Source organism: Calidris pugnax, unplaced genomic scaffold (genome assembly GCF_001431845.1).
Source record: "Calidris pugnax isolate Ruff unplaced genomic scaffold, ASM143184v1 scaffold45, whole genome shotgun sequence".
NCBI classification, from domain to species: Eukaryota; Metazoa; Chordata; class Aves; order Charadriiformes; family Scolopacidae; genus Calidris; species Calidris pugnax.
Window position 1 is genome coordinate 778,816 of NW_015090764.1, and position 13,680 is coordinate 792,495.

Here is a 13,680-nt window from a genome sequence, read left to right on the forward strand (position 1 = left end):
TTTTCCGAGACAGATTCCCTGCAGCTCCCGTTTATGTCAGTGACACAGCTGGTGGGGATCCCCTCTGAAATTCAGGCCAGTTTTATGTGGGTGGGGAAATAAAGTTGAAGTCTGCAGTTGTGGATCCAGGCTTGCGTGGTGTGAGCTTCAGATACAGTTTTAATCTAAAAGGAAAACTGCAATGTGATTCAGTGACAAACACGAGGAGTGAAAGCAGTGGAAAAGAGGGTGGTTTCCAGCACAGGACTGTTTTGGAATGTGCCAGACAAATCATTACCTGGACAGTTGTGAGTTTAAAAAAAATAATAGTAGTCGCATAAATCCATATAAACAGCATTAAGTTTAAGTAACGCTATTAAACTAAAAATATCCTTGGCAGTTGAATGAGCTGAAGGTTTGTTACAATTACTGTAAGATGCGGTGACATTTTTAGCTGAGGTTGCATGGTTTCATTTAAACTTTATTAAACAAACTGGAGCTGGGCTATTCCCTGGAGAGCTGGAAGCAGCACTAATCTTCTGTTACACTGTCTTTGACTTTATTGGAAACCATCCAGCCAAGGCAGCCTCCAGGAGGTTTGGATTCTAAAAGTTGCCTGGACAGAATGACATAGTCTGTGACTTTTCTGTTTGTTTCAATGGTGGTTTATGGAATTAGGCAGATAGAATTTTAAGAATTAGAATACACTAACTAGTGCAAATTGTTATTATCACTTAGAAGAAGTTAGCTTTCATAGTCTTGAGGTGTAAAGAATTAGGTGTGCAGTTCCAGTTGCATTGCTTTCTCTGCCATAATATTGAGGTTGTGCCACCTATTACTGGTAGGAGCAATGTGTGGCTGTGGTTTTTGCTGTGTTGGCTACCAGAAACTTATTTTGGGAAGTCTTACGTGTTCTGTTTTTCACTGTCAGGTTCTGAATGCAGTGACAGTGCATGCCATAGCGTAGTGTCTGTGTAATGAAAGCAGCTTGTGAATGGTCTTTTCTTCAGTATTGGTAGACAACTGTCTCCTGAAAGTGTTTGGTAAGACTGTGCCTTTGGAAAAAGTGAATATACTTAATAAAGGAACTTAAGAGTTGGGTGAAAATGCTTTGCCCGGGCACAGGGGGCTGTTGGTGCAGCCGGGACACAACACTGTGTCCCCTCCCTTCTCTCCCTGGGCTGGGGAGAAACTTTAACAAACTGGAACAAGGGACACAAAATCAGTTGTTAGAAATGCACGGTGGGAAAAAAGACATTTTTCTCATCATTTTTTAGGAAAATTATTTGAATTTTCTCTGCAACCAGAAAACTAAACCTGCAAGCATCAGGAGTGACACAGTGCTTAATAAAGGGGCTCTATGTGTTGTGTATGTTTCAACCTTATTTTTGCAGTAAGAGTTCATTAGGTTACTTGGAAGTTCATTATAGTATGTGCAAAGCCGTGAGCATCAGGTTAGTTGACGCTTGGTTTGTGTATAAACTTTTTGCCAAGTGATCACAAACCAGGTTGGATTAACCAGTGAGGAGTTCAAAAAAATTCACCGAGTGGAGAGCAAAAAACAGAATGCAGAGTGTATTTTTAATAAAGATGTGTGTCTACTCATGCATATAAAAAAATACAATAAATTAAAATATTTTTATGAAAGAACTGTTGCTAGATTTTGTCTAGGATCTGGGTTGTTTGCTATACCTTGACAAATTAATGAAGCCAGTAGCTTCCTCTTTTTCTCTCCCCTTAATAATCTCAAGCTTTTACGCATTAAACATGTGGTGGGGAGTTGTTCCTGTTGGCTGAAGTTGAGCTGTGGTTGGGTTGTGCAGGGGAGGTGGTGGAGGAGAGGAGGTGAGGTGTCCCTCCGGTGGGAAGAGCTGCTGTTAATTTTTTGCAGGTGTTTGGAGGAAAAGCTGTGGTGTGAGGGTCCCTTTCTTTGCAGAATCTTTATTTTGCTTCCCGTTTCCGTGATTCCGAAGAGCTGGCGAGCGAGGAGAGTGTGGCTTCAGGTTGTAAATATTGTATTGAAGGGTCTGTTTTCAGTTAGCTAGGGAAAATCTTGGAAGAAAACTTTAACTGGTGTGTCTAACAGTGTTTGAGCATTCAATAAACATCACGTGTAGAGACACAAAGAAAGAAAATGACTCTATGGACAGATGTTAATATGAAATAGTGACATTTAAACACCAAATAAGCCAGGTGACAGGATTACACCAGCCTTCTTCTGCTGTGTAATTAAAGTATGCTTCTTTAATTAAAACAAGGTATGGGACGATGATAACTTGGGTATGTCTTTTACCAAATCCGTGTTAATTGACAGCACCAGTGCTGCGTGGGTCACACTTTAGGTGTATTTCTTAGATCCTTTGAAATTTTACTGGTCACAAGTATCCACAGTCTATGATAAAATTTGAAAGGAAGCATGACCCAATTTCTGCTTTTAAACACAATTGTTAAATGAAGTCAGTTGTCTGTTCCAGTGTTGACTAAGATTAAAACTAGGGAGGAATGTTTCAGTGTGATTTTCTTTTAAGGAGTGATTTTTCTTTTGATGAATGAATTAATTGAAATGTAGAAATGTAGCTCTGGATTAAGCTCTCAAGTGTTCTGTTTTATTTTGGCTGACAAAAAGCATGACAAGCTTTTGGCCATGTCAGTGTTGTTTCTGTCTGGCCTGTTATATCAGGGCAAGGAAAATACCTTACTATAAATACAGTGAAATAGCTGTCACGTCCAGCATCATTTCTTTTGGCTTCTAGATGGTAAATAGCTCTTCCTGCACTACGTGGTAACTTATACCTGATTTGGGTTATTCTCTGCAACTTGATTTTTCTCATTTTGTTCAGTGAAATACTTCACTTCTTATAAGCTGTGTTAGAAAGTTGCTTTATGCTTGTAAAATCTGAATGCAGGGACTGCTTTTCATGAAGCTCATGTGCAAGTACAAACGGGAGGTCATCAAACTCTTCATGTTTACAGGTTGTGAATGAATTTGGACAGGCTTTAGCTGGCAATCAGGTTTTGACTGGGCAAAAAAATCTTAGGTGAAGAGTTACATTTAGTCCTAAGTTTAACTGTAGTAATCCTGTTAAATTTGTGCTTTAGTGTACTGTCTTACGAGCACGTAAGTGGTGATTAAATGTTTTGGTTGTTTTTTAATACAGAAAAGTAGACTTATTGCTGGACGAAACTGCTTCCAGCATGCTACTGAGGCTATTCTTAATAATATTCCCCACTATTGGTTACAGACCATTTCTCTGGTTACATGCAATGTAAAATTGATCATAAGGCTGCTTATTTTCTTTTTGTGTGACAATAATTCAGGAAAAATCATAATACACTATTGTAGTCAGAGAAAACAGGCAGTGAACTGTTGTAATCATTGATATTAACTTTAGGTCTACTTCTCTTTTTTGGGGGAAGATGGAATTATTAGATCTTGTTTTCTAGTAGTCAGATTTTCCCACTGTTTAGGTGAAATCATGCATTTACTTTCTTCCTATCTTTCTGTTGTAAAGGTAAATGTTAGATGTATAGGATTTTGAGAGTCCTTAAGCTATTACGTTTCTACAGCATCTTTACTGACCAAATCTTTTTTTTCCTTCTCTCTTCTCACTCAACACAGTTACAGACATAGAGCTAAAGCGACTGAAAGATGCCTTCAAGAGAACCTGTGGACTTTCCTGTTATATGACTCAACAGTGCTTCATCAGGGAAGTTCTTGGTGATGGAGTCCCTCCAAAAGTTGCTGAGGTAACCTGTGAACTTCCTGCTTTTCTGGGGAGGCATATGTGGTTGATAATGTAAATGTACACCTAGAGATCACACACACAAATATGTCTGTACAGATACAGGAGCTAATTTAATTTCTTTGCCTTTTTCATACAATATCACAATGTGCATTCTCTAACTGAAGATAATGTTCCAGACTTGGATACTGGGTTGTCAGTGATGGGTGCTTCTCAGCTACTCATTCCAACCCAACTAGTAGGTGGTAGAAGACTTTGAAGTAAACCTGAATATCCAGATGTAGATGTGGGGAAGTAAAAGGTTGGGACGTTTTAACACTGGACGTAGCTATTACAACAGAGGGTTTTATTTGCTTTGGAGATGTACTTGTTTTTGGTTTCTCTGAAATTCCATTGGCTTTTACTTTGTTTTCTAAAGTGCAGATTAATCTTTACAATCTCTTAAAAATAACTTGATATATATTAAATGTATAAATTAACTGAAAGAATATCCAGAATCAAAGTATGCTACATGGATATAAATATTGTGTGTATATATCTAAAAAAATAGTAATACCATCCTGCACACACACATGTTTAAAAACCATCATTTTCTCTCATAGTATTACCCTGAGAGAGAGAGAGAGAAATTAAAATATTGTTGGTGGAGAAGAATAAGATTAGCAAGACCTTTCAAATGATATCTTGCTCCATGTCATTTCTAATCACAGCTTCTATTTCTGGTATCTTCAGTGGTATTGACCTCACTGGCAGCATACAAGTCTCCCAGTTTATTTAGATAATGGGAGTAGTGAAGTGTGCATTGCAAAAGGTTTAACACTTTGGCAGAGGGTTACTTCCCCCCCCCCTCCAAATGTCTGCTGGCTCCCTTCTACTGTATTTTTTAAAAATCTATCCTTAAAGACACAATTTTAGTGATGATTATTTCTCTTAACACTTGTTGCAGTTATACTGCAGTTCTTGATTTCTGGTTGGTGAAATAAAATTGATGGAAGAATCATAATTGGTTTTGATGTCATCTCATCTGAATTGGCACAGCTCAATATTCTAGTACGAATTACTGTGTATGTCTAGCATTCATCTTCAGGCAATGCAGCAGTCCTAACTGTGAGCTTGAATTTGGGCAAAATTTGGATTTAATTCTGCTCATGCCATGAAGGGATGCTTTGTAGTTCCTGGCTTCAGGATGTGGAAAGGCAGGTGAAGTCATTAGGCAGCTTAAAGCCTTGTTCTGAGTTTTCAGCCTTTCAGTCATTAAAATTGATCATTTTGAGCCCCAGACCGCTGGGCTGTCTGCTCTGCATGTTTTGAATAATAGTTTTTCATATCTGAGTAGTGATAGGCCTTCAGGAACTCATTAAATTAAGAACACGGAGTTTTACAGCAGGGCCATGAAACAGGGAACTGAAGCCGGTGGAACTTTGGTCAAACAATTTACATGATTGTCGTGCACTCAAAACATTTTTTATATGTTCAGGACAGTAATGTTCTGAGGGGATCTCTTGGACAAATGGAGTTGAAGATATTAATAAAATGAAATTAAGAGAGATGCTGTGTTTATGTCGTTTAAACTGCGGGGAAGCTGGTGAAGTGGTGACATGTGTAAACGTGGTGTTTATTTTTAAATCCAAGGAAATAATACAATTACCATATGCAGTTGTGACACTTTGATAGGAAAAGTATTGTTCAGAGGAGGTAGAAGGATGCATTGCTGATAATATTTAAAGAAAGCATTTCTAGTAGCTTTGTATTTTTGACTTGGGAGGAGAAGAATGTTGGAAAAGGACCTTCGAACTTTGGCCTGTGCAGTCATTTAAATGACCAAATAGATTATACCTTTTATATATACTTACATATATTATGATTGTGGGAAGGTTTATACACAGCAATCTGTGATACTTACGATGTAATTCAGCGTTAGTGCCTCTTTTTCTCTGAATGTGACTAATTGCTGAACAAGCTGCAGTCCGAGTAATGCAAAGAGAAGAGGGATGGTGCGAACGGAAAGATGAAGGACACGATGAGGGGGCTGCCAAAAGAAGAACACAGACTTCTCAAGGGCTGAGAGAGAACAGGGGTCATAAGGATGAAATCAGGAAAGAATCCGGAACATTTTATGCTTTCTAGAGAAAGGAGCCAAAAGAATGCTTTGAGCATCCTGTCCTTACCCTTCCAGCAGGGTTAGCAGAGCGTGTGGGCACAGGCCAGGGACTGGCACCTGAAGGGAACTGTCTGTATAGACCGAGCCTTTGTGGTTTTTAATAGAAAAGGAACCATATTGTTACACTCTTCAGTTATCCATCCAACATAACATGTCAGACTTACATTTTATTTTAAAAAGTATGACTATGTACCATATAATTATACTAAATTTTACATTCTGAAATGTAAATTGCTATGATGCTGCCTGGGTGTGGCTATTTCAAGTAAAGCTGCAAGAGTATTAAGTAATTTTGAAAAATACAACATTGCGTCATATTTTTAATGGTGTATCTTATTAGATATTTTCCAAATAACTCACTAATGTGAAAAACTATGGAGCTCTTTCCTTAGAAATGCAAACTAATGTCTGGTATATGTTGCTCTAAAACTATTCAGTGTGTGTAAACTCTGCCTAAAGAATGGTTAAGTAGCTGAACTCAAAGTAATGCCAGGTTGTGATTACGTATGTTAAGTACAAATACACTGGACATTATCCATAGAATTCCTTCTCTGTGTTTATATGTAATTTATAAAATAGCTGCTCTTCAAAAGTCTAAAAGTACAGAAAGGTTAAATTTGAGTGATGGAGAAGAATAAAGTGTAAAGAAAAGATCATATTTTATTAAAATTTGTGAAAGAAAACCAGTGTTTTCTCTTTTGTTTCTTCATATTATTTTTTTGGCTTAGAAGTCCTGTTATCTGAAATGTAAGAATTCTCTTCCTTTTTGGACTCTTCATGGGGTTTTTTTTGGATCAGAAGTGGTTATATTAAGACTTAAACTATAGTGTTCAGCAGAGCTAAATGCGTGTTATAAAAAAAGTAAAGATTCCAATGTAATGTGAAGGTAAATGGCTTACATAGGCAGTGGAGCCTTGAAGGCATCCTGTGAAATCAGGACAATTAGAAGTAGAAAGTGTGGAATTCAGATCTCTACCACGACACTGACCATGAAGCATATACAATCGTTGTGCCCAAACAGAGCACAAATTTAGTTTTTAATAATTTAGCCCTTGAAGCATTTGTGAGTGGATTAAAGTTTAGTAATAGAAGATGCTGATGTGAGCACCCGATGGGAAGTTAATGGATTTAGGTAGAGCTGGGTCACATAGGAGATGAAGCTGCAGGTCCTACATGATGTTTTTCTGGAGAATTAGAGCCTTCTGTGTAGTCAGCCTCATTTACTTGCCTTCAGACATCTTTTAATAGCCCTATGTGGGTAGCAGTGAAAGGGATAGCTTGATGGGTGGACAAGGAGCAGATTTACCGCAGGTAACACGCAGCTCTGGACTGAGGTGTCTTCAGAGCATCTGGGCTTCAGCATTGGACCTCCTCATAACTGTGATAGGAGAGAAGCAAACAAAATTATAGATTTTGTTTGGTCACTCCCAGTCCTGGCTTCGTTTTGCCTTACAATGGAAGCCACACCTGCGATAGCAGGAGCCGTGATTCATTCCATGGCTCTGCTCTTCAGCTCTTCCACCCTTCACTTGGGCTGCAGGGCTGTGATTGCTGCTGCTGGAGGGGAAGGAAGGGGTAGAAAGAGGGATTTTGATTTCAGTAACTTTCTTCTTGTTCCATTTAACCTCGTGAACCTCTTGCAGAATCCCAGCTCGTTTTGGCTTGAGGGACTTGAGGAAACACAGATCTCTCTGAGCTTTGCCATAGATGTTTCTGAAGCTCATGTTAGAGCCCCCACACCATTATCCTCCAGAGACTCAAAGGAGACATGTGCCAGCCTCTGCGGATGTGGAAATCAATAAGCATATAATATATTCAGGGCTTTACTGGTGAAAAATGAAATAGCAGTGCATAACTGCATGTACACACCCTGGTTTTAATATAGTCTGTTTAGAATGTAATTCAGATGCAAGCGGAGAAAATACTATTTAAAATGTGCACAGCTCTTTCCTTAATAGAAGTTGATCTCTGTTCCTTTATCTTTCCCTCTGAAAAAGTTAAATTTAAAAAACAAGTTCAGCAAATAAGTCTGTATCCAAACCACAATCAGCGACAAATCACTTCGTTCTGGTCTTTCACAGTAATAGCAACCCCTCAGCCAGACTTAATACCTTCTCTTTATGGGTAGATGCTTAGTGTGATACCTACAAGAAAATCAAATTAAAAGACATAGACACTGAAAGAATTCTTCTGTGTCAGAATTATTTAGAAGTTCTGACTGCTTTAAATTCTGATACCTAATGCAGATTTCTGTCTCATGGCACTGATAAAGTACCAATGCTTGTAGGAAGGAATTTGGGATTACAGGAGGAACCTGTGTTTGGGGAGCAGTACAGCAATACGTAGCTTCATTTATTCTCTTGCATTGGAGGCAAGGTGAAGTAATGTATTGCAATAAGAGAGTTGGTAATTCTTGTTTACTAGAAGTAGTTGCTGTTTGTCCTAAAATGACTTACTTCCTCCTTATCTCATGTATCAGTGCTGAATCACTGGTTAAGGTGCTGTTGAGTAAGTCACACTGCAGAGCACGGACCTCTCATGGGAGAGGTAAATGCTGCAGCCCTTCTGCTGGCTGTGTGGCTCCTGGTGGCCACTCTGTGCATCTTTGAGTAGCTTCTGAATAGAAGTCTTGATTTCTGCTGCTTTCTGCTGGAAGAAATCATCAAGTACTATTGTTAGAGAGGGGCACTAAGCTGGAATGGTGATTCTAGCAGCAGCGGTGGTGTTAAGATAGTTAAGGTGTAGTTGATGGAACGTGGGGTTTTGTGTGTCTGTCACATCTTTGTGAAGCAGTAGTTTTTTTGGTGGCTGACTGGAAGTGCGTCTCCTGTGGTTGGGGCAGTGACACTTGATGCTGCAAGAACCTCCTCCATCCTAATACGGAGAAGATTTCATCATCATTACCTTGATTAAAAAGTTTGGGGCACTAGCAGCAGTGGGCAAGCAAGGAGCTGTCTTCATTGAAGGATTCTAGCTTTTTTTTATATATATATATATTGCTGTTCATTAAAATCCCCTTTGTTTTGCTAAATAAAAGACTCTGTAATGGCTATTTTATAGATACTGGAAGAGCTACAGAAGTGTAACAGAATTAATCCTAGGAGTGTGTTTAGCTGAATGTGAGGTGACTGGTCTAAAAGCCACAGAAGACAGAGCCTCAATATAAGTTGTTGCTTTTAGTTCTGACGTCTCTGTTCTCCCTGTTAACTTCTCTGTTTCATTCTTCTAGGTTATCTACTGTTCATTTGGAGGAATATCTAAAGGGCTGCACTTCAATAACCTGATAGTGGGATTAGTTCTACTTACGAGAGGCAGAGAGGAAGAGAAAGCAAAATGTAAGTAATGCAACTTAGCCACTATCCTGTTGTTATTATTCTAGTGACTGCAAAATATGCTTATTTAAAGAAAAAATAAATTGCAGTCTATGAAGTCCCTATTTTTATATGTAACCAGGGCATACATTTGCTGTATATTTTGAAATCCAGTGCGTTTTTGTTTTCTATACTCACCAAACTGAAATATTTGATAAGTCATCATGAATGTAAATGTTAGGATCCTACGGAAAGACTGTTGATCGCTGTGTGTGGGCAGAGGGGGGAGGACGGTGTTGATATTTTTCAAAACAAGCGAAAGCATCTGCCTACTGACTTCTGTTGTTTTGTCTTCCTTGTGAATCAGACCTGGATAGTGTTTATTTTCCTTTTGATTAGTGGACAGTGGTAAAAGAATAAGTAGATACTTCTTGACCTAAGGCTTGTTGAGCGGTATTGAAGTTGAATCAACCTAGATATCTAGTCCTTTAGTTGTTGCACAGCCTATGGCACTCTCAGCCAGTTGTAAACTTCATATATGAAAAATGTAACTATTGTAGTTGCTTAAACCTATCTCTGCTTCCTCAGACATTTTCAGTCTCTTTTCTAATGAATCTGGGAGCTATGTTGTCCGCGAAGAGATGGAGAAGATGCTGCATGTGGTTGATGGGAAAGTCCCAGAGTCGCTCAAGAAATGTTTCTCTGAGGTATTTCATACAGGTTTTCTCCTATTGCACTTACAAAAAAGTGAAAGTTACATTGAGTAGTTTGTTTTTCTCTGACATACACAAGTTCCCGCATGTATGGGAACAAACTGACCTTGTTTAAATTGGGCAAAAGCTCATAGTTTTTAATATTATAATATTGCATGTAATTTGTATTGATGTGAATGGCAGCTTGGTGTATAAATGTAGGCATTCTCCTTGCTGCTTTACTTACTGTGCTACTTTGAAAGATATCATTTCCCAAGGGTAATCATGTTATCAAGTAACTTTAAATACTAATATTGCTAGTGGAAATGTATTCATTAATGTGGGCATTTTATTGCAATAAGGGAGGAAATCTAGAACACAGATCTGAGGTGGGAAAGAAAATCTGCATCCTGGATTTAAAAATGCCTGCCAGCAGTGGTTGTTTAAAAAGAATAGGTTTATAATATTACTTTTTTCTCACTGTGCCTGCCATGAGCTACAACATTTATTTATGCTTTAGGTGGTTTGAGAGATGTAATCTTTCTGAAGCTTGCTGAAGTCTTCCTCTAAAACAGGCTTTTGTTAATTTTAAATATTCACAGATACTTCTTTGGCACTAGCGGTCCTGGTGAATTGTCAGGTTTTTGTGCTTTGGTCGCTTCATTTGTTGTCAGAGGACTATAGATCAGCAACGTCTAGTCATCGTTATACATTCCACTGAAAAACTGATTGACTAGAAGCTTCATTTGTGGATATTAGATTACTTAATTACCTTAAGTTTTATTGTACTGTATTGCAGATAACTTTGGTTACGGGCATTGGTTGAGGCAGACTCGTTTCATCTGGTGGAGGTATCAGGTTGGCTTTGTAGGCAATGATTACAGTCTTCATTCTTGGCTGGAATCATAAATCATATGTATACAGCAGCCTGGTTTCTGGAGCTGACCCACTTCAGTATTTCCTATTTATAATTTCTCATCAATATGGTATGATGAATTACACCCTAAAAGTTAATTGCACGCTGTCCAAGAAATCCAGAAGTACTTTATGAAGACTTGCAGGAAGAGAAGTATCAATCTGGCTCCGGACCATTTTCCTGTTCAAGAAAATGCTGTATATTGATTTTTCTTTTAAAATGAAAATAGCGTAATAACCCACTCAGCAGGATTTACTGGCCCGTTAATCATACTCGGTCATTGCTGGAGAGTGAGAAAGTTTAATGGTCCTGCTGTGGACCTGCCTTCCTGCTGTATGGTGGATGAGCTTCTGCTTTAAAGGATGATGTTTATACTTCTATTCTTCAGAATTATTGCTTGTACTGATCTAGAAATACAAGCTTTAAAATACATCTGAGTTTTCCTCACTCTTGTTTCCAAAATACAGGAAACAAATTCAGTGATACCTGTATTGCTCTAGTTGTTCCATCATGGCTCAGGTGTAAACATTACTTGCTTTAAATGCTTTTTCCCTGCTGACAGAGCTTTCCTGTCCCTCTTCTTCCTTGTCCTTCCTCTGGTTGGTTGGAACAGGGCAAAGTCTTTGAGAAACGTGACACAGCTCTTGCTGCCTTTGCAGAAAGCAGTGTGGAGAGTAGAGTGGAACAGGCAGTAAGAAAATGATCTTGTCTCTGATCCAAACTGTTAGAGAAATTAAAAAAATATATATATTGAGGGCTGCTTTTTTTTCCTCTGTTAATTTGGCAGTAGAGGGACTTTTTTAACTTAAGGAAGTGGTTCCACAATGGGTTAAATCCTGCAAATCCAAGTTATTGAGTTCCCCTTTTCCTGACTGTCATTCATTCTCCTGCCTTTGTGCTGGCTCAGGTATTTATGTGATACCTGGATGAACTGGGTTGGGATACTGGTCTGGCTGAGCAGTAAGTCCTTTCTCTGTAGCTCCTAAACCTGGAGGTTATTTTTCAGCTCGGTCTGTTTTGCCACCTGATTGCACTAATGTGATGGCTGTGACAAAAGAGAAGGGCTGAAGGATCAGGAGTGTTGGTAGGAGGAAGGTTAGGACCGCGCTGTCAGGCAGTACCATGGATATATCCAGGTTAAACTGGGGATGGAATAGCCCTGTAGCATCTTGAGTTATAACCATGTGGAAATTGGTGATAGTAGCTCTAGGTATTGGGGTGTTTCTGCGTGTATTTGTTGGAGGAAAAATGTAACACTTTTTAGGAAAAAAGAGGAATAAAAAGAACGAGCATCTGGAACCTGAAATAATCCATTGCAATTGGAATATGAAGCAAGTGTTTTCGCAGCGATGGTGATTAACCATTTGAGCAACCTGGCAAAGGAAGTAGTGGATTTTCAATTTTCTGCAGTTGGCAGCTGCAGATGGTCCGTGGCCAAATGCAAATTGTTGGATTCTGTAGAGGTGTAATTCAGGGAAGTTTAATGGCCTGTGATATTAGGGAAGTTTAAATAATCAATGATTTGAAACCTCTTTCACTTTGCAGAGACCCCGGTTTATTTCCCATGGAGATTAGGATCTCCATATAATGAGTTTGTCTACTGATAATAGGTTTGCTTTTATTTCAGTTAGTTTTGTAGATCCTGTAGAAATTAGTCTGCTGATCCCTATGGTTTCATGGTCACAACTTGGAAACCGTTCAACTAAATGGTTTAAACACCCTCTTCAGCATTTAAATGCTGTGAATCTATGGCTTTTATGTATTCCTGAACAGACAGTTCCATGAGACATCCAGTGAGAGAGGCTGAGTTAGGAGATACTGTGAATGTCATGTTTACATGGGTGTTCCAAAGTAGCTTTTGGTCAACAGAGGCAAAAAAATCAACATGCTACTGCGGTGATTAATCATACTATTAGTTATTCACAAATCTAATTTTTCTGTGTTAGGTGTTTATGTACTTGAACAGATATAACAGAATGTTTATGATTTTATAGCACCTGTTACTTGGCACAGAAGAGCTTTTATCTATCATAATAAATTTGAATTCATAAAAATAACCTCTGTTATTTTGAGTTGTAAGTAACCATTTTTTCTTCTAATCCTTTTAACCTGAGGTTCAGAGTAAATGACTTTCCAAAGGCCACACCGAGTAGGTGGTTGAAATGCAGAGAGAGATGAGAAGTCTTAATTTCCTTCCCAGTGCTGTATTTCAGAATGAAATGGAAAAACAGGCATAGCTCCAAAGAAAAACATTATTTTAGTGCTTATTTTTATAGGAGATTGTCCCAATTCTTGTTCATACAGCTGGATGGTTCCGATTTACTGGTACTGAGAAAGCAGAGAAAAACAGCTCATGTTTTCTTGTTTTTCTTACAGGGTGAAAAGGTAAACTATGAGAAATTCAGGGTTTGGCTGTTGCACAACAAAGATGCTTTCACGTTTTCCCGTTGGCTGCTGTCTGGAGGTGTGTATGTGACACTCACTGATGACAGCGATACCCCTACCTTCTATCAAACCCTGGCTGGAGTCACGCACTGTAAGTAATCCATCCTTGTCATAATGCACAATTTTTAAAGTGTTTCAGAGTTCACAGACATGTGCTGTTGCCTTGCTGTAGTTGTTCATTAAATCTCACTGCTCAGATGAGATACACACAGTTCTGTTCAGCGAGATAAATTTCTTCTCCGTTCTAATTTGTTCTCTGCTTTTTATGCTGTGACATGTAAAACATGGTGTGTGCAAGGACACGGTGGGTCATTATTTTTGAGAGAGAACAGTGCTGAGATTACAACACTGCTTATAGTAGAAGTTTGCTACCAAGCAAATTAAAAAAAAAAATAGGAAGGAAAATATCTTCTCTTTAACAAATACATTTATC

The 13,680-nt window shown here is 38.6% G+C and overlaps 1 protein-coding gene across 1 annotated transcript in view; it reads left to right on the forward strand.

Moving 5' to 3' along the window:
- The first annotated feature begins 2,247 nt into the window (after window positions 1–2,247).
- USP32 (ubiquitin specific peptidase 32) overlaps window positions 2,248–13,680 on the forward strand; it is a 61,056-nt gene continuing 49,623 nt past the window's right edge. Inside the window, exons 1-6 of the mRNA XM_014952750.1 lie at window positions 2,248–2,259; window positions 3,079–3,097; window positions 3,599–3,726; window positions 9,113–9,218; window positions 9,783–9,901; window positions 13,179–13,338. Coding sequence (XP_014808236.1) covers window positions 2,248–2,259; window positions 3,079–3,097; window positions 3,599–3,726; window positions 9,113–9,218; window positions 9,783–9,901; window positions 13,179–13,338 — 544 coding nt within the window. The remainder of the gene's footprint in view (window positions 2,260–3,078; window positions 3,098–3,598; window positions 3,727–9,112; window positions 9,219–9,782; window positions 9,902–13,178; window positions 13,339–13,680) is intronic.